This window comes from Fusarium mangiferae, assembly GCF_900044065.1.
Source record: "Fusarium mangiferae strain MRC7560 genome assembly, contig: FMAN_scaffold011, whole genome shotgun sequence".
Classification (NCBI taxonomy): Eukaryota; Fungi; Ascomycota; class Sordariomycetes; order Hypocreales; family Nectriaceae; genus Fusarium; species Fusarium mangiferae.
In genome coordinates this window covers 493,874-510,295 of record NW_024573931.1, presented here as the reverse complement: position 1 = coordinate 510,295, position 16,422 = coordinate 493,874, and the positions used below count along the sequence as shown (strand labels likewise).

Sequence of the window (16,422 nt, the reverse complement as noted above, 5' to 3'; positions counted from 1 at the left end):
CGCATCTGACGTTATCAGACAATTCCATTGGATGGAAAAATAACATTCAAACGCATCAGGAAAAGGATGTAATCCTTCCTCTGTGGCATGTGCTTGAGTTGATCTTGTTAGTGGACTGCTCATGACTCGGGCGACCCGCTTAACAATCGTGACGATGAGTATCTTGTTTGCATGTGATGTCGGTGCATCATCATCCCCAGTTTTGACACGTGCTAGAGGCCCAGAGGCTTCAGGTACACTTCTTAGCGACTCTAGTCTCGACGTTGGACGTTGAGTCGAATTGATCTTGTGATGCTGCAAAAACCTAGGCCCAACAAATTTATCGCATCGTCAAGCGAAACGCCCCAAATTCGGTATATCTTGTGATGATGCTCTGATATTGGGTGCAGCTCTCTTAGCGATCTTCCCCACTACGCCTCTAGACAAGTCACCTGAAGCCACTGTAGCCGGCCCGGTTTTTAGTGGGCTATCGTCTTGCGCTGGGCTTGTTTGTTCAGCCGGTCCCTGCAGCAGGAAAGAAGGTCCCGCGAGCGCCTGACGTTAACAGGTTTCTCTTGTCCCCCCACGATCGCTCTCACTCCCAATCTCCCCAACATCTCCGCTCCATCATCATCATTATTATTGACCGTTTCTTTTGTCTTTCTGATATTCTTTGCGGCCACTGGCCGATTTCACTCGATGCTCAGTTGACATATCCGTGTAATCGCCGACCATGGAGCGCAATCACATGCTTCCTGATCGGGAGTCCGAGTCTCGTCATGTCCTCGGACCACCACCTGCTCGACCTCAATCGTTGATGGTGTTTCCTCCAGCTTATTCCAATGTCGCTTCACCGAGTGCGATAAAGTTTCCTGATGTTCCTACCGATATACCAACCTCCTTGCCTCCTCTGGCTAGATTCGAAGCCGATAACGATACCAAGCTACCACCTCTGAGTTCACTTACGAGCGAAATGGCCCTGGAACCGACCAAGACTTGGCTTCCTCTACACCCTATGCCTTATCCACCAGTTCTTGCGCACAGTATTGATAGCCCGACACGAATGGATCTTGACGGGAGCAGCAACAGTGTCGTCAGCGCTGCTTCTCCTGATGTTCTCGATGCGAGGGCTGGTAGCGTCAGCCTTGATGATCCAGATGTGCGACTGGCAGCTGAAGCGCTTGGAGATTTGAGAGCAGGTATGTTGCCAATTCCAACAGCGATCATTTCTAACGTTGTAGACTTTATATCTTCACCGCCGCATAGAAACTCCTCTCTTCCAGTCAGTCCACCAACTTCTGGGCTTCAGTCGAATCAACCACAATCGCCGCAGCCTGAACCGCTTCTGTCTCTACTTACGACGACTCATCCATTGTTGGCCAGTACAATTGAGGGCGCCACTTCCGCGTATGGTGGTGCCAAGAACTTCTCACCGCGTTTTCGATCTGGCGCCGAATATGTCGAAGGATACCTGACTCCTATTGCGAATACTGTTGGTTCAGTCGGACGAGTGACTGGTGTCGAAGGAGGTGTCAGATGGTTTTTGGGTGCTGGAAGGCGACAAAACAGCTCCACGTCGGATTTGGAAACCGGCAACAGTAAGAAGCGGCGCAAAACGGATGAGGATGAGGCAGTCAGCAACAAGCGATTTGAGTCTGAAGGAATGCAACAAATGAGCGATGAACAGATGGATACAGCGCCTTCACCATCTTCAAAGACCATGTCTCGTCGCATGTCAACTACTAGCACGGTTGACACGCTTCCTGCTTACGATGAGTTGAGATCACCCGCATATACCGAGACTGATGCCAATTCACCGCGACCATCTCGGCCAAACAGCGCCTGGCAGTCACGTCTGATCACGTCTACTTCTGGTCTCAGTGTCGCCATGAGCCAGGAGAGTCTGCGCAGTCTCAAATACTGTCTACAGTGGCTCCGCTGGGCCAATGATCACATTGCTCGTGTGATTTCGGCCTTGAAAACAACCCTGGATGAGTACGAAAAGGTGCCAGGCGGACAAGCTGGCGAACAGGCTGATCCTGAATCTCGCTCTCAACTTGCTGCTCGCATCTTAAACCTCAAGGGCGATGTCCTCAGAACCCTGCGAGAAGCCATCAATACTGTGTCGAGATACGCAGGGGGTGCATTGCCCGAAAACGCACGAATCCTTGTGCGACGTCATCTCACTAGTCTACCCCAACGATTCCGTGTCGCCACCATGACCGACAGGAATGCCGGGCAGCAAGACAACGAGACTGCTCTAACTGAAGGTGCACACAAAGTTTTGGTCTTGGCCAAAGAAGGTCTCGACATGGTTGTTCAAGTAAGTGGTGTCGTAGATGGAACAATTGTCAGCGCTGAGCAATGGCTCGACCGTATGGGCAAACGCAGAGCCCAAGAAGACGAGAAGCCGATGCTTCCTCAAACCGAGGTTAATGGAGATGTGAAAATGGGTTAATTGGAAACGAAAACGAGGGTGACACCTGCGAGCTCAATATCACGAAGAGCTCATTTCCTTGAATGACGACCGGTTGGTGATGAGCGAGTTGGATTTCTGGCGTTTGGTTGGCTTTGTAGCAACGAATATGAGCTGCTTTCAGCATGTCATGTGGCGTCTGATATTCAGACGAATGTGATGTACGGGTCGGAACAACACAATACCGACTATTTAAGACTCTTTGGATGCAATTTATTACTCAATCATGGCACCTTCAAGATCAAGATATTCCACCCCTCGAGTCAAAGCTTGTCAACATTGTATAACCGCCAAAGCAAAATGTGACCGCAAAGAAACCTGTGGACGTTGTGCCTTGCGGAGTCTAACATGCAGCTATCCTGGGAGATCTCGAGAGCCGACCGTAGACTCGCAGCCGGACGCGGAGACCTGGGGAAACCATGACACTCTGGACTCTGAACAGTCCTCACAAACAGACACTCCCCTTCACTTTGATACACTGGACCTTGTGTGTCCGATCAACAGCGACGACATCAAGAACCGATGGCTCAACTCGTATGTTCCTCTGCCTGGACAGTCGCCCAAGAACTACAGTCAAAGTGTCATCAATTTTGTCTATCGAATGCTCAAGTCGTATGCCTCAACAGTGATTCGAGGTCGTCTGCCACCATTCATCCATCCTATGCAGCAATCCTTGGTGCCGCTCTCGACCTGTCTTACTCTGGTCCGAATATGCGACCCTCTACCTGGCAACGTGAGTATCGCCGCAGATATCCTACAGCGGGAAATGACTAGACTCTACGAAGAGCGAGGAACATATGAAGGTGTCAATCTTCTTGGAGTGTTTCAAGCATACCTCATCTATTCCATGGTTCTGTTCTTTCACCTGGGGCCTTCAATGCCATTTCTTCGTCAGGCAATGATCAACCTGCAGGAAATTGCATGCGCAACCTCTCGAGAAGGGCTTGTATGTGCGGCAGAACAACGAGGCGCCCTACCGAAATGGGAATCATGGATCATGGCAGAGGCCAAGAGACGAACGCTGTACACCATGTACTTTCTTGACAATGTGTTGTCGGCTCATGATGGTCTCACCACGTATCTGGGAACTGAGTTGAGGGGGCTCTATTCGCCATCGAGCAAGTATCTGTGGCAAGCGGATCGGAATGGATGGGAACAAAGCTACAACTCTCACCTGGCCGAATGGGGAAGTGAACCCTTTCGACTGGATGAATTGTGGCCATTTCCAGATGGAATGGGCGACGAAGAAATAAAACGCCAACGACGGAGGGTAGATCGATGGTTGGAAGATGTTGATGAATTTGGGACAATGCTATATGCAGCCTCAAGCTGTACTCATGGAGAGTAGCGCTTTGACTTAATATCCGAAGGAACTCGGGGCCGTACAGCCTTGCCAAGATCAATACTCCTCCAAATCGCCTATAGCCGTTCGAATATGTCATTCAGAACATGTTTTGCCCAATTACGCCACAGGATCAACGACCTAACTCGTCGCCTTGAGTCATTGCAGTGGCCTCAACCAAAGGAAGCCCTGTAACAGAAACAGAGTTCAGCACCAGCCGTTAGTGGCGTTGATCGTCGACGGTTGGCTCCCCGATGATCCACTAGCTAAAGCTTGACTCTCAGATATCAAGGATTCATCGCCTCCCGTCATTCTGCATCTCCATTTACAATGAATTCGAGATATGTGGAATGCAACAGGTCCCGATTCAAATCGAAATGCCCCTCCTGGGGTTGTTCCCGATTATAACAACCCGGAAGACGTCTACTGGACGTTGAATATTGTCTTGACGACGATATGCGTATTCTTTATTACGCTCTTTTTTATAGTACGAATTTATGTCAAGGGAACCATTAGCCGGAACTTTGGATTGGAAGATTGTATGTCGATAATTCATGTTAGACAAAGCTAACAGTTTAGGGACGTGTATAGCAGCATTTGTATGACCGACTCTTGATGTTTGGCTATGGCTAACCTTTAGATTACCGCCATCATGTACTGCGTCACCTGCTTTATGAGTACGTCAATACCCTGTACTGCAACTATCTGAGTACGTCAGTCCTTTCGTTGCATCACTAACAAAGTAGTGGCCCGATATGGAGCAGGTTATCATGCTTGGGAGATTCGTAAACCAGAACATTACAATTGGTTAAAGGTGAGTAGCCCATAGTAACCGATCGATCTAACAAGTCAGTGGTTCTATGCGAGCACGGTTGTCTATATCCCAGCTGCCTTTTTCACCAAAGCGACCATTCTACTTCTCATGGCACGGGTTTTTGCTGTTGAACCACGAGTCGCAAAAGGAATCAGAATCTTGATATGGGCTCTACTAGTGGCATACATTCCGATTCAAATCCTTCGAATTGTCAACTGTTATCCCATTCGGACATATTGGGACCCGGATGTCAGAAACGCACGATGTCTCAACCAACGAAAGATCTTCTTTTCAGATCTGTCGCTATCGATTGTCACGGATTTGGTCATTCTGTTGATCCCGATACCGTTGACTTGGAAACTCCGAATGTCGATAGGCAAAAGGATCAAGATTGTGCTGCTTTTGGGGGCCGGTGGAATCGCTACAGCCTTGACACTCTTCCGTGTTGCCAAAGCAGTTGACTTTTTGAACTCGGATGATATCACTGTTGATTATACGCCGATTGGCATTCTAACGTATGTCTGTCAGCCCGATAACGCTTGTCTAACAATTGTAGGGCTCTCGAGATTACTATAGGCTTTGTCTGCGCCTGTCTTCCCTCTCTGAACCTCCTGATCGAGCACCATGTCCGTAAACGTAGACGAGCACGAAACCCGAATTGGCCACGCGATCGAACACGAGCATCCCTGTTCAAGAAGCGTTTCCGATGGATTAGTTCGTCCACAGAACACATGCCCTCTCGACCGAATCGCCCCTCAGATGGAATGATAGACTTGGACGTGGAAATGGCCATGTTGACAGGCCAGCCTGTACGATTACAAACGGGACGAACAGCCAGTGCAGGATCTCATGATATCCGACCACTCGATCATCGACTTAATTCTGGCGACGGACGAAGAGAGGGATGGCTGTCTCAAAATCGGGACGAACAAGACGAGGTCCAGGACAGCAAGTTCATCATGCGGATGGTGGAGGAATCAAGAGCACGAGCAGACGAAGGAGCCAAAGAATCATGGTGTCCAGTCTGGGATGGACCGAGGGATCCCATGGCAAGTCAAGGGAGTTGGAAGTTTAGCGTGCGGTCGCATTAGAGCATAGAGGATACCCAGGTAAATAGAATTGATCATGATAACGAGAGCTTCCATCCAAATTTGTGAATAATCTCCCTCCAGTCTTGGTTTGTACTCGACACTTGAAGGTCTCTTGTATGCCAGATCAACTTCAGTGCATTCCAAACAGCAGATATGTTGCTGATCGGCCATTTACTATCCATCAACATGAAGTGATCCAACACAACCTTTCGTTGTTCGTCTGATGAGCATGCACAGCCTGCCAAGAACAGCGGCCACATAGGAAATGATCTTCGAGTCTGTCCTTCAACGATGATATCGGAGAGACAAGAAAGAAGAGATTCGTGGATTGCCAGAATTGATGGATGGGTGATGGCTGTGTTGTAGCACACGAGGCGGAGGTAGATCTGGGCAGCAATTCTAAAAGACTCGGCGCTCCGCAAGAGATAGTCGTCTGTGCCCTGAAAAGAGAGGTCTTCGAGTCGCTGTTCAATTTCCTGACCTGTTGTGTACAGTTGATCCTTGGATATGTCGTGGGTAGACAGTGAAGATATTTCGTTGATGATGTCGACGAGGTCCATTGAGCAACCAATCTGTTCATCAACCAGATTCCGAGAATGCGGGAGTGTAGCCTCTGCTTTGGCCAGCCCAGCCATTGCTTGGTGTAACGAGTCCTGGTGTGTAGGTTGCGTAGTCTCCATCAGAATGTATCGAAACCGGAAGTATTGAAGCACAAACTCGGCCACATTGGGGTCGATACTGCTCCCAAAACTCTCAAGCAGAGCGAGTGCGCCTTGAAGATGACGGAGCCATGCTGGGCACGATCCATGTGCGATTTCGAGAGATGCCAAAAGAACACAGGTGAGAAGATTACCCTCACTGCCTTGGGAGTCTGGAAGAGCGTGCTGCAGTTCATGCAGAGCTCGGACTTTGTACTGCATTGACAAAGCGCGGTAGTCTCTTCCATCTGGGACAATGTTTTGTGCCCATTCTGCTGCGCTCATGGCTAGGACTGCAGAGAACAGAGGACCCCGGAACATTCGGGGGATGACTGATGTACGGAAGCCATTCCGGTTTGTGTCCACGTAGACTCTGCTCCTAGAAATGATCTCGACATCTAATCTGTTAGCGGCGATGAACGGCGGAGAGCATACTTACAGTACTGCACGAGAGCTTTCTCAACTGAACGACCCGACTCAAAAGCAAACGGTGACAAACTGCGGGGAACAGATTCCTTCGTCCAAACAATCCTTCCATCGCTCGAATTCACAGCAACGAGTTCTTGAGGTGAGAGATTCAGAAAGCTATGGCTCTGGTTATCACTCGGGACCAGATAGTGATCTGAAGCTGCCACGATAAACTTTAACGGATTCGATGCTGAAGCTGGACTCGGAAAGATGCAGTCGTCTCCTGTTCTTTGACACCTTCGACATGTTGGTTTCTCCTCGTCACATCTTCGCTTCCGTCTTCGACAGTTGAAGCAGCCGTCTCGGCTCCGAGAGCCACCGGACATGATGCATTGCGTGATGGTAGTTGTGTTAGTTGGCGATGGTGGGGAACGGATGGACTTCCGATCAACGCCACGTGACGGCGAGTTGCATGCATTAGCTTTATGTTTCTATATTACTTACGCCTCTGCCATCTGATTATCTACAGACTATTTGATTGACGAGATTGACGTCGCTTGATTCAGCAGAGGACTTTTGTTACCCTGCAGCCACAGCGGAGACGGATATGAACCGGCCATACCGCATCATGACGATCACAAGACAGCTCTCTACCTCGTGGATAAAATCCAGATCCGCCGCATTGCTACTTCAATAATCTCAATACAGCATATTTCCCTCAATTTACTTAATACCAACTCAATGCTTCACGCTCATGGCCACATCCCGACGCATCTCCGATGTGGAGGGTTAGCCCGCAGTGGGGTTCTCGGAGTCATACTCGGTCGACATACGGAGGCTAACAAGATACGTCGCAATTCTTGTCACTTACACCAAATTCTCCCCCAATTCAACGCCGTCCATAGCCTTCAACATGGCTAATGATCACATCCTCACCCTGTCATGCCCTGACAAGTCCGGCATCGTCTATGCCGTGACTGGCATCTTTGCCGCCAACAAGCACAACATTCTCGACCTCCAGCAGTTCTCCGATCCCGTCTCCGAGCGCTTCTTCATGCGTGTTCACTTTGGCCCTACCGAGACAGAGTCCACCGAGCACCTCGTCGAGGCCTTCGACAAGCTCGCCGCCGAGTACAAGATGGACTACGACATCCGTCCCGTCGCCCGCAAGACCCGCGTCCTCATCATGGTCTCCAAGATCGGCCACTGTCTCAACGACCTGCTCTTCCGCATGAAGACCGGCCAGCTGCGCATGGAAGTCCCCGTCATCGTGTCGAACCACCCCGACTACGCCGCCCTCGCCGAGAGCTACGGGATCGAGTTCCACCACCTGCCCGTCACAAAGGACACCAAGGCGCAGCAAGAAGGCCAGATCCTCGACCTCTGCAAGAAGCACGGCATCGAGCTCATTGTGCTTGCCCGCTACATGCAGGTTCTGTCCCCGACGCTGTGCGAAGCCATGTCCGGCCGCATCATCAACATCCACCACAGTTTCCTGCCCTCGTTCAAGGGTGCCAAGCCCTACCACCAGGCGTACGAGCGCGGTGTCAAGATTATCGGAGCGACTGCTCACTTTGTCACTGCTGATCTGGACGAGGGTCCTATTATCGAGCAGCGGGTTGCTCGTGTGGATCACAGCATGAATCCTAAGGAGTTGTCTGAGGAGGGATCCAATGTCGAGAGCCAAGTTCTTGCTGCTGCTGTGCGGTGGTATGCTGAGAGGAGATTGTTCCTCAATGGACACAAGACTGTAGTCTTTAATTAATAAAAGTTGATGCTTGAAGAATCATTGTATTGTGAAGGGTGATCTATGTGAAGGATGCTCTATGAAGAATGCTCGTTGCCTTGAAACCTCCCACTCGGCCTGTATGGAGGGATAGCGTAAGGCAATCACCAATCCCCGAATAGCTCAGCTGGAAGAGCGTTCGGCTGTAACTGATATATGACACCGAAAGGTCACTTGTTCGATCCAGGTTTCGGGGATTTCTTTTGCTGGTCGTGGTATCTGGTGGTGAGTATATCATGACATCTCACTTTTTGGTGTCACCAATTGAAATACACAGCTACCACTCACGGGAGAAGGTTTACTTTAATCTTACTTTAAAAGTTGTTAATTCATATACACAGCTAATTTAAGCAGCAAAAATAATATTTGCAGCCATCGAAAGACGCAAAACTTGAGTTCCCCGAAACCTGGATCGAACAAGTGACCTTTCGGTGAGATGCTTTAACAATTACAGCCGAACGCTCTTCCAGCTGAGCTATTCGGGGAGATCTCCGAAACCGGAGGAATAGCCATTGGACTTGGTTGGGAGTGGAAGTGTAAATTGTACCTATACGCAGACTATTCCTTGAACACAATTAATCTTCGGGTTTACCCTAGGCTGGTAGAGTGAGGGTTGAATTCGAGAATCGCAGAAGAATTACTCTATTATCGCAAAGCTCGTGTATGAGAACAATCACACAAGATGGGATGAAACAACCCCGCGTCCTCTGTGTCACAATGCGACGCCTCAACACCAAGCTTGCATAGGACCTCAACCACTGCATCCAGTCTCATGCACTCACAACCCGCACGTCTCACCTCACAGCCTAGATTATCACAGCATCCTGCCACATGTACCCAACTTTCCTCGCCGATCGCCATGGCTACTCCTCTGATCGTCAGAACCATCCCCGAGTAGCTCAGCTGGAAGAGCGTTCGGCTGTAACTGTACCGTCACCGAAAGGTCACTTGTTCGATCCAGGTCTCGGGGATTCATTTTTGCTCATTGCAGCACTCTGGCTCACCTAACAACTCTCACAGTCCTTCCAACCTCTCCTCTCTCAACCTGCTCAACTCTACCCCTAACCTTCTTCCAAACCTCCTCAGCAACCTCCTCCACACTCCCGCCCGCATCGATCACCACAAGATCCTCCTCCTCCTGTGTCCAGTCCTCACCCCCGTCTAGTCCAAGTCCCTGCGCCGCAACGTCTTTTCCGCCCATGCTGAGACCCCAGAATAATTCCCGTACGCGTTTCTGCATACCAGATCGTTCATAGACTTCTCCACCCCAGCCACCTCGAGCTTGAGCTTGCTCTTCGGTCAAATCGAGGAACAGCACCAGATCTGGTCGGGGGAGGCCGCGCTCTGGTGCTCGTGCCCAAGGGAGGGTCAGAGAGGGGTTTTGCTTGGCGGCTGAGTAGACTATGCCTGAGTGATAATACCGGTCGCAGACAATTGTAGTGCCAGAGGCGAGTAGAGATTGGATTTGTTTGCTGAAAGGTCAGAAGTGAAGTGCCATAGACCGATGTACTCACACAGCTTCCCATCGGTTTGCGCTGAACAATAAATGAATAACATGGTCATCCATCTCGACATCACTCTTGAGATACGCATCAATCATCTGTCCAATAGGTGTAGTCCTGTCTACAAACATCAGCATAATTCACCACTTCTTCAGTGACATACCAGGGAATCTCATAACCTTGATCTTTTTACCCTCCTCGACAAATCTCTGCTCCAACAGCTTCACCTGTGTAGTCTTTCCACTTCTGTCCAAACCCTCCAAGATGATGAATGCGCCCCGAGTTGAGTCATCTGCAGTATCAGAGCTCGCAATCGCGGCTGTAGCCAGGTCGTTGATTGAAGCCATGATGGTTGATGAGGGGAAGTGGATTGCTGACGAAATATTCACACTGTTTTGGTTAGTGGTTCACGTGGGACACAGTGCGGCAGAATCAGATCATATTACACTCAGTGAACAAGTGAACAGCATTCAGAGTCATTACTCAAATACACAGTGAAACAGTCAAACATTCGGTAATAATTAATACTCAGACAATATGTAATCAAAACTATAGCCCCAGCTCTTGGTAGCCTAAGAAGAAAAGTAACGCCGGCCAAACTCCACCATCCGATCCATATCCATCCATTCCATCATTCATTCCATCCGTATCCATTACCATAACAGTTCATACTTGTTCATGCCTCATGCCTATACAGCTTCATCATGTGCGCTACCGCTTTCCCATAACTCAAAACTTTCTCCTGTTCCTTCAATTGGTTCCAAAACTGCAGCCTTGCTTGAACCTTCTGTGGGCTTGGCCATTAAGCTGTCGATGTCTTCTGTTGAAGGATCGATAGGCTTTTCGACAACTGTCGCAGTCGCAGGCGCTGTCGCATTCACCTCTGGCTCATCTTCAGGTACAAAAATGACTGATGTCTCATCACATCCTTCAGCGTAAAAGTCGGCAGTGTTCATTTCTCCTAATGCGACACGCTCTTTCTCAACAATCATGTCATCGGCTTTTGGTGCGCGACGAGTTTGAGAAACGTCATCAGGAGGAGGAACATTTTCCTTATCGCGACCTTCAGCACGATCTCTGTTGAGCTTCCGTTGACTCTCCTCGTCGGATGAAATGTCAAGTACACATGTGCTGTGTTGAAGAAGGTTGGTCATCTCTTGTTCGGGTGTGTCCTCGTGAATGTCAAAGAACCAGCTGGCCTTCATGTCTGGCTCATGCAGAGCAGTGATGGGTTCCTTCTTGGCGCCATAGCCAGGAATAGTACCCTTGAGAGCAGCATCGAGAGAAAAGGGAGCGGCAGATCCAAGACTGAATGAAGGAGGATCAACACGAGTGTAGGGGCCAGCAGTGCGTCGTCGGCTAGATGCGATACCAGATCGCTTGCTTCGGGTAGGAGATCGGCCAGCTGGAGCATAAATGGGAGAAGACTTTGAGATGCCAGAGCTGAGTTTGGCGGGTGATTTAGGTTGAAGAGTGCGTCGGGTCTTGGTAGGGCTCGTGAGGCGATTAGGAATGGGAGATGCAGATACAGGTGTAGGCTTGAGGATAAAAGCAGACGGCTTGAGGATGCTGTCTTTGAGGATGCTGTCCTTTAGAATGTCCTTGTCCTTGGACCCTTTTGATCGCTTGGCAAAAGAAGTAGGATCGACATTTTCAGAATCATCCGTATCAATCAGTTCAGCTTTTCGCTTCCCACCAGTTGGCAGAGCTAATCATGTCAGTGAAGCCCAAACACTCCGCATCTCCACATACCATTTTGCCTGTTCTTGAGACTTGTCAAGGTCTGGAGACGAGTCCCATCAAGGGGAGCAAATGGTTGACGAGTGACAGTAGCCATGATGGACCCAGTAGCGAGGAAGGTTATTGTTTATTGTTATCGCGTGAGTCGAACGTGTAAATGAGTGAAGACGATGATGAGTGAAAGTGGGAGGGAGCGGGTAGAAAAGAGGTGCCAAAGGTGGGTTCTGCTGCGGAGGGCGCGTGGAGAAGATCGGTAATAAGGGAGCTTCAGCGCGAAAGTGGGTTCCCTTAGGGCGTCGTGCCTTGGACGTGAGCGCGGACGTGACGGGCGGCCACTAGAAGCAGGTCGCTAGAATGCCTACAGAGGGCAGTGGACCGACAGGTATGAAACAGAATGCAGATTCGCGACCGTGTTAATTACCAGCGAGTGCATGGAATGGCCGTCCAGTCCAGAGCGAATTTCAAGATAAGGCCATCTCTGCCTGAGGTGTTTTCCCCTCAATCAATGCAGGTTGGTCACCGCTAAGCACTTTTCCAAAATGATTCGCTCAATGCAACATGCCTTGGCCTTGTGGGACACAAGCGTCATCCCAGTTTGCTCCATGCCATGCCCAATCGTCGCGCTGAGCGCCAATGCAAGGGAGATTCAGCATGCAGGATGAAGACATTTAATGTAACGCGAGTTCGTGTTCCTTGATCTGTGCAAGCCGTCGAACTCGTTGTGCCCAGCCAGCCTGAACTCAATGCCCAAACCCATTGCTGTTGTGCCCAGCAGCTTGCATGGCCGCCAATATGCGACCATGGTCTCATCACAACATTGGCAGACCCGAATTCCAATTGGTTGTAGTCTTTCAGCTGATCTGACCGATCGCCAACCAGCTACTGCCTCCACTGAAACGGGTCCCTGTAAAGTGTAACTTTATCCTGGCTTGTTACTATTAACGGCCAGACCACCCGCGATCTCTCGCGTCGTGTCCGTGTCGAACCCCTCTCGATGATACCTGTGTGCAACGCCGATGCATCCAGCTGCAAGTCGGAGGCTGGGAGGCGGGACGGTAACATTCGCTCGGCGTTTGCCACCAATTTGACCTGGTCGCATGCATAGCCTGCCAACTCAGAGACCATATGTGACCGTAAAGTCTGGCGCACCTATGCTTCACTAACAACAGACAATGGTCGCATAAGGTTGCAGAGATATATCTATTGTAAGCCCCTATGAAGTGATAATACTACTGTCGTGTCTGAGGTTGAATCATAATAATACACCGTCTGGCCTCTCCTCGCCGCCTTCCTCGCCTTCTTCACTTGTCCTCGTGAAGATGGTGTGGCCCATGAGTTCCCGACCTACTCGGACCTTGCTCATCATCTTCTAGCTTGTGTTGTTGTGGTGCTTTGGTCCGGACTACCGTATCATGGTGCAAATGATGAGCTGAAGGAAATGCCCCCGGCGTCTTTTCGTCTTGCCGAAGCTGATGATCAGGACTGGCTCTGTATGTTTCGACTCGATCGAACCCAATGTCGTGATTGGCTTGGGTCTCATTCGTCTCGCTAGCGTCCTGAAACAAATCGTGTCGATGAACTGCAGGTGGACTGGCAGGCGCCTTTGTATCGGTTCGAAGTTGGTGAATTGAGGGAGGATACACAGGAGCAGAAGTGTCATCCTTCAACCGGTGAGGTGCATTGGTTCGATATGGTCCCCTTGGATCTTTGGAGAGGTCGTGACTGTGGTCGAGTGTTGCATCGGTGGGTGCAACTGGATCTTGAGCGATTGATCTCTCCCGGGGCTTGCTTCGGCTGCTTGCAGATGAGGTTGGAGACGTACACTCGGATGAACCTTCGGGGATACAGGGAAGGCTTTGATCGGGTTCCGTATCACAAGTGGTGACCTTGCTGTGCGATCTAGAAGTGCTCAAGGATGTGGTCATTGAGGGTTCGGTCTCATACCCACAGGAGGAGCGTCTACGATGATGACCATGATTGATGAGTTCGTGTTCGATTTGAATGAGGGTATCATATGGATAGCAGCAGCCCCATAGACCGTCTTCATTGCGGGTTCCTTCGATGTTGTAGAGATCGCGAACTTTTGTACGCAGATCGGAGATCATAATACCATAGACTAGACATGTTAGAGTGTTTGACTTACAAAGGGACACTTACAAGGCAGGCAGGCAGCGAATCCCAAGCAGGGGAGAGAAAGGGCCGGGTTATGCAGAGGCGTCGACTAGTATTCCTCTCTTGTGTCGGCGATTCCTTTCTTGCTGACCGTGAATCGGACATGGCCATCCGGGGGTGAATCATATTCAAACGCCCTTCCGAGAGCATCTTTGTAGCTCTTACTGGACCGACCGTATACAATGCAAGGGCAGAGAAATGTTTCCCATAGGATGTTGTTTGGGGCGAGATCTTCATCATCGTACAGCCATTGTCCAGCGAACGGCTTCTCCATTGTGTATAGTGAACGACAGGCGGCGAAGGGCAAGGAAAGAATGATGATAATGTAGTGATGAACAGTGATGAAGATGAAGAGTTTGAGTGGTGGTGATGAGAAGAGAAGGTTGAGTGAATATGCATGCGAACGGAAAGTGAAAGTGCTATTGCGATGCTTCCTGGAAACTGGTGATGCCTTCCTACCTTAACCTGAAGACACGCAAGGTCACGAGAGCAATTGAATGGCAGGAGCTCAGTGAACTGCCTCGTTTTTCACCACCTATTTTCCGCATTCATCCATCTTAATTCACCATTTTGCCAACATAATCATCAGTATCCTCTGCCGCCATCGTCTTTCATCATCAATCTCCCATCACCGTTCATCAATGACTCTTCATTCAAGCGGGAATATTGCTGCTATTCACAAGCCATGTCTTCAATACTGGCACCATCCCCATCATCGTTCATCGTCCATCTCCTGACATCCAAATTCCATCATCTGCTTGCCACCAATCATCACCATTCTTCAATCGAACCATCATTTCAAGCGGATTTCGAGTTGGCAGTCAGAATGTGACCCCAGTTGCTGGCAAAGTTCTGAGCTCAGATCTCTGTAGACTGACTTGACTGCACCGGACATACTGCCATGAAGAACAACCAAGCTGATACTCCCAATTCAGACCTAGCAACAAGCAAACCACCACTGTTCAAGCGACGAAGTTGAGTTACACTTACAAACACGACCCGAGGTTTGCTGGCAAGACAGCCCTCTCCAGGGCAAGATCAGGGACTGACTTGAGTACCAGGATGCAGATAGACGTTCGAGCAGATGACGACGAGACCGAGCGCTGTATTCACCATGATACACTGTTATGGTGGAAGTCACAAGAATCGAGGTACTGCGTCAATTTATGTTGATAGGAGTTTACTACTGAGACTCAGACATATCCTTTCGAATCCTGCCATGGCCACACGACTGTCCTCTCCGAAGATGACTGCTCGTGAAGTGGCTGAGGCAAGTAGACAGAGAACGCTTCTTTGACCTGGCATAGCTAGAATCTTGACTGATCAGAACCTCAACTTGCCTTCGAAACATCTCAAGATTCTTCCCTCGACCACGGCTGGTCTGTCCTGCCACCATCGACTAGCATACTTACAGTCAAAAGCTGCCTTGCGATCCAGAAATGGTATCATATATCTCCCAGTCGATATTATACGCCGGTGTTATTTGCATGTGAGGCCCGTGGTTGAGAACCCATATCAGCAGACAGAACTTGGCACCTCAAGCAACGCAGAATGCTTTCCTGCCTTACTGTTTCTTGAACTTGTGAATGTCTGCTGTGGAAAAACTGCCCATGAAGAGAAGAAGCCCGACAGCGAACTTTGCAAACGTTGTCACAGTTGCGATTTACAGCGGGACCAGCATGCCTCTTCAGAGGACAAAGTCTGCCTTCGTTTGACTCTACGATATCGTTGCCCTTGAGCTGTCGCTGATACTATATAGACTTCACTTTCAATTTTCTCTCAGCCTACTCCCACTTTTCAGCTTCCTCGGTAGGTTCTATGTCTATCTTACCAGATCCTGGCTAACCGGCGACACAAATCGGATGGCATTTGCCAATAGAAGGCTAATTCAACCAATTGTTGACAGGTAGCAACTCTGCTCAGAGGTACTGTCCGATGTGTCACCTGAGATGGTACTCATGAGATAGACACACCTCTTTGGCGTTCAACCGTGACCGCGACCGGCCTTGCAGTCATAACAAAGGGGACTGCCATGGATCAGCAGTTCGTAGAATGATATCGCTGCAGCAAGCACCTGGCTATAGCTTAACTTTTGCAGTCCGAGGAACAGCACGCATTCCCTTTCCAAGCATGTTGGTTATGCATGTGAGCCTGCTAGCAGGTCTGTCACAAGTTTGGCGCCGCTGGGTGGCTTAATGAAGGGATGTAGACACCTCACCCAACACGTTCAATTTCAACTCGTCTCTGAGCCAAAGCGAATTCAACACTTTTGATCAACAGACGACATTCGATGGTGCTTCTGAGAAGATCTACGATAAGCAACCCTGCCACATGTGAGAGGATCAGACCACTACCCCGGACCACGTTCTTCTGGAGGAAATCTGACAATGAGGTACAATTGCTTGATCCGGACG

At 49.7% G+C, this 16,422-nt stretch overlaps 8 protein-coding genes and 3 non-coding genes across 11 annotated transcripts; 6 read left to right on the top strand and 5 right to left on the bottom strand.

The window, feature by feature from the left end:
- Positions 1–727: 727 nt before the first annotated feature.
- On the top strand, positions 728–2,437 carry FMAN_09975 (uncharacterized protein; the record flags this gene model as incomplete). The annotated part of the gene is made up of 2 exons (XM_041820596.1): positions 728–1,178; positions 1,221–2,437. The coding sequence occupies 2 exons, from the start codon at positions 728–730 to the stop codon at positions 2,435–2,437; spliced, it is 1,668 nt and encodes a 555-aa protein (XP_041686461.1).
- A 244-nt stretch (positions 2,438–2,681) lies between these two features.
- Positions 2,682–3,803, top strand: FMAN_09974 (uncharacterized protein; the record flags this gene model as incomplete). The annotated part of the gene is made up of 1 exon (XM_041820595.1): positions 2,682–3,803. One exon carries the CDS (start codon positions 2,682–2,684, stop codon positions 3,801–3,803), a length of 1,122 nt encoding a protein of 373 aa, XP_041686460.1.
- A 916-nt stretch (positions 3,804–4,719) lies between these two features.
- FMAN_09973 (uncharacterized protein) lies at positions 4,720–5,702 on the top strand (the record flags this gene model as incomplete). The annotated part of the gene is made up of 2 exons (XM_041820594.1): positions 4,720–5,126; positions 5,168–5,702. The coding sequence occupies 2 exons, from the start codon at positions 4,720–4,722 to the stop codon at positions 5,700–5,702; spliced, it is 942 nt and encodes a 313-aa protein (XP_041686459.1).
- Positions 5,703–5,734: 32 nt separating this feature from the next.
- FMAN_09972 (uncharacterized protein) lies at positions 5,735–7,194 on the bottom strand (the record flags this gene model as incomplete). The annotated part of the gene is made up of 2 exons (XM_041820593.1): positions 5,735–6,798; positions 6,840–7,194. 2 exons carry the CDS (start codon positions 7,192–7,194, stop codon positions 5,735–5,737), a joined length of 1,419 nt encoding a protein of 472 aa, XP_041686458.1.
- Positions 7,195–7,721: 527 nt separating this feature from the next.
- On the top strand, positions 7,722–8,573 carry FMAN_09971 (putative Formyltetrahydrofolate deformylase; the record flags this gene model as incomplete). The annotated part of the gene is made up of 1 exon (XM_041820592.1): positions 7,722–8,573. One exon carries the CDS (start codon positions 7,722–7,724, stop codon positions 8,571–8,573), a length of 852 nt encoding a protein of 283 aa, XP_041686457.1.
- A 133-nt stretch (positions 8,574–8,706) lies between these two features.
- tRNA lies at positions 8,707–8,791 on the top strand. The gene is given in 2 exon segments: positions 8,707–8,743; positions 8,756–8,791. It is a non-coding gene; the product is annotated as a tRNA-Tyr (tRNA).
- A 200-nt stretch (positions 8,792–8,991) lies between these two features.
- Positions 8,992–9,079, bottom strand: tRNA. The gene is given in 2 exon segments: positions 8,992–9,027; positions 9,043–9,079. It is a non-coding gene; the product is annotated as a tRNA-Tyr (tRNA).
- Positions 9,080–9,482: 403 nt separating this feature from the next.
- Positions 9,483–9,565, top strand: tRNA. Its single transcript is given in 2 exon segments — positions 9,483–9,519; positions 9,530–9,565. It is a non-coding gene; the product is annotated as a tRNA-Tyr (tRNA).
- Positions 9,566–9,594: 29 nt separating this feature from the next.
- Positions 9,595–10,443, bottom strand: FMAN_09970 (uncharacterized protein; the record flags this gene model as incomplete). Its single annotated transcript, XM_041820591.1, has 3 exons — positions 9,595–10,066; positions 10,109–10,217; positions 10,260–10,443. The coding sequence occupies 3 exons, from the start codon at positions 10,441–10,443 to the stop codon at positions 9,595–9,597; spliced, it is 765 nt and encodes a 254-aa protein (XP_041686456.1).
- Positions 10,444–10,785: 342 nt separating this feature from the next.
- FMAN_09969 (uncharacterized protein) lies at positions 10,786–11,933 on the bottom strand (the record flags this gene model as incomplete). Its single annotated transcript, XM_041820590.1, has 2 exons — positions 10,786–11,804; positions 11,849–11,933. 2 exons carry the CDS (start codon positions 11,931–11,933, stop codon positions 10,786–10,788), a joined length of 1,104 nt encoding a protein of 367 aa, XP_041686455.1.
- Positions 11,934–13,137: 1,204 nt separating this feature from the next.
- Positions 13,138–14,282, bottom strand: FMAN_09968 (uncharacterized protein; the record flags this gene model as incomplete). Its single annotated transcript, XM_041820588.1, has 2 exons — positions 13,138–13,952; positions 14,174–14,282. The coding sequence occupies 2 exons, from the start codon at positions 14,280–14,282 to the stop codon at positions 13,138–13,140; spliced, it is 924 nt and encodes a 307-aa protein (XP_041686454.1).
- Between the last annotated feature and the right edge of the window lie 2,140 nt (positions 14,283–16,422).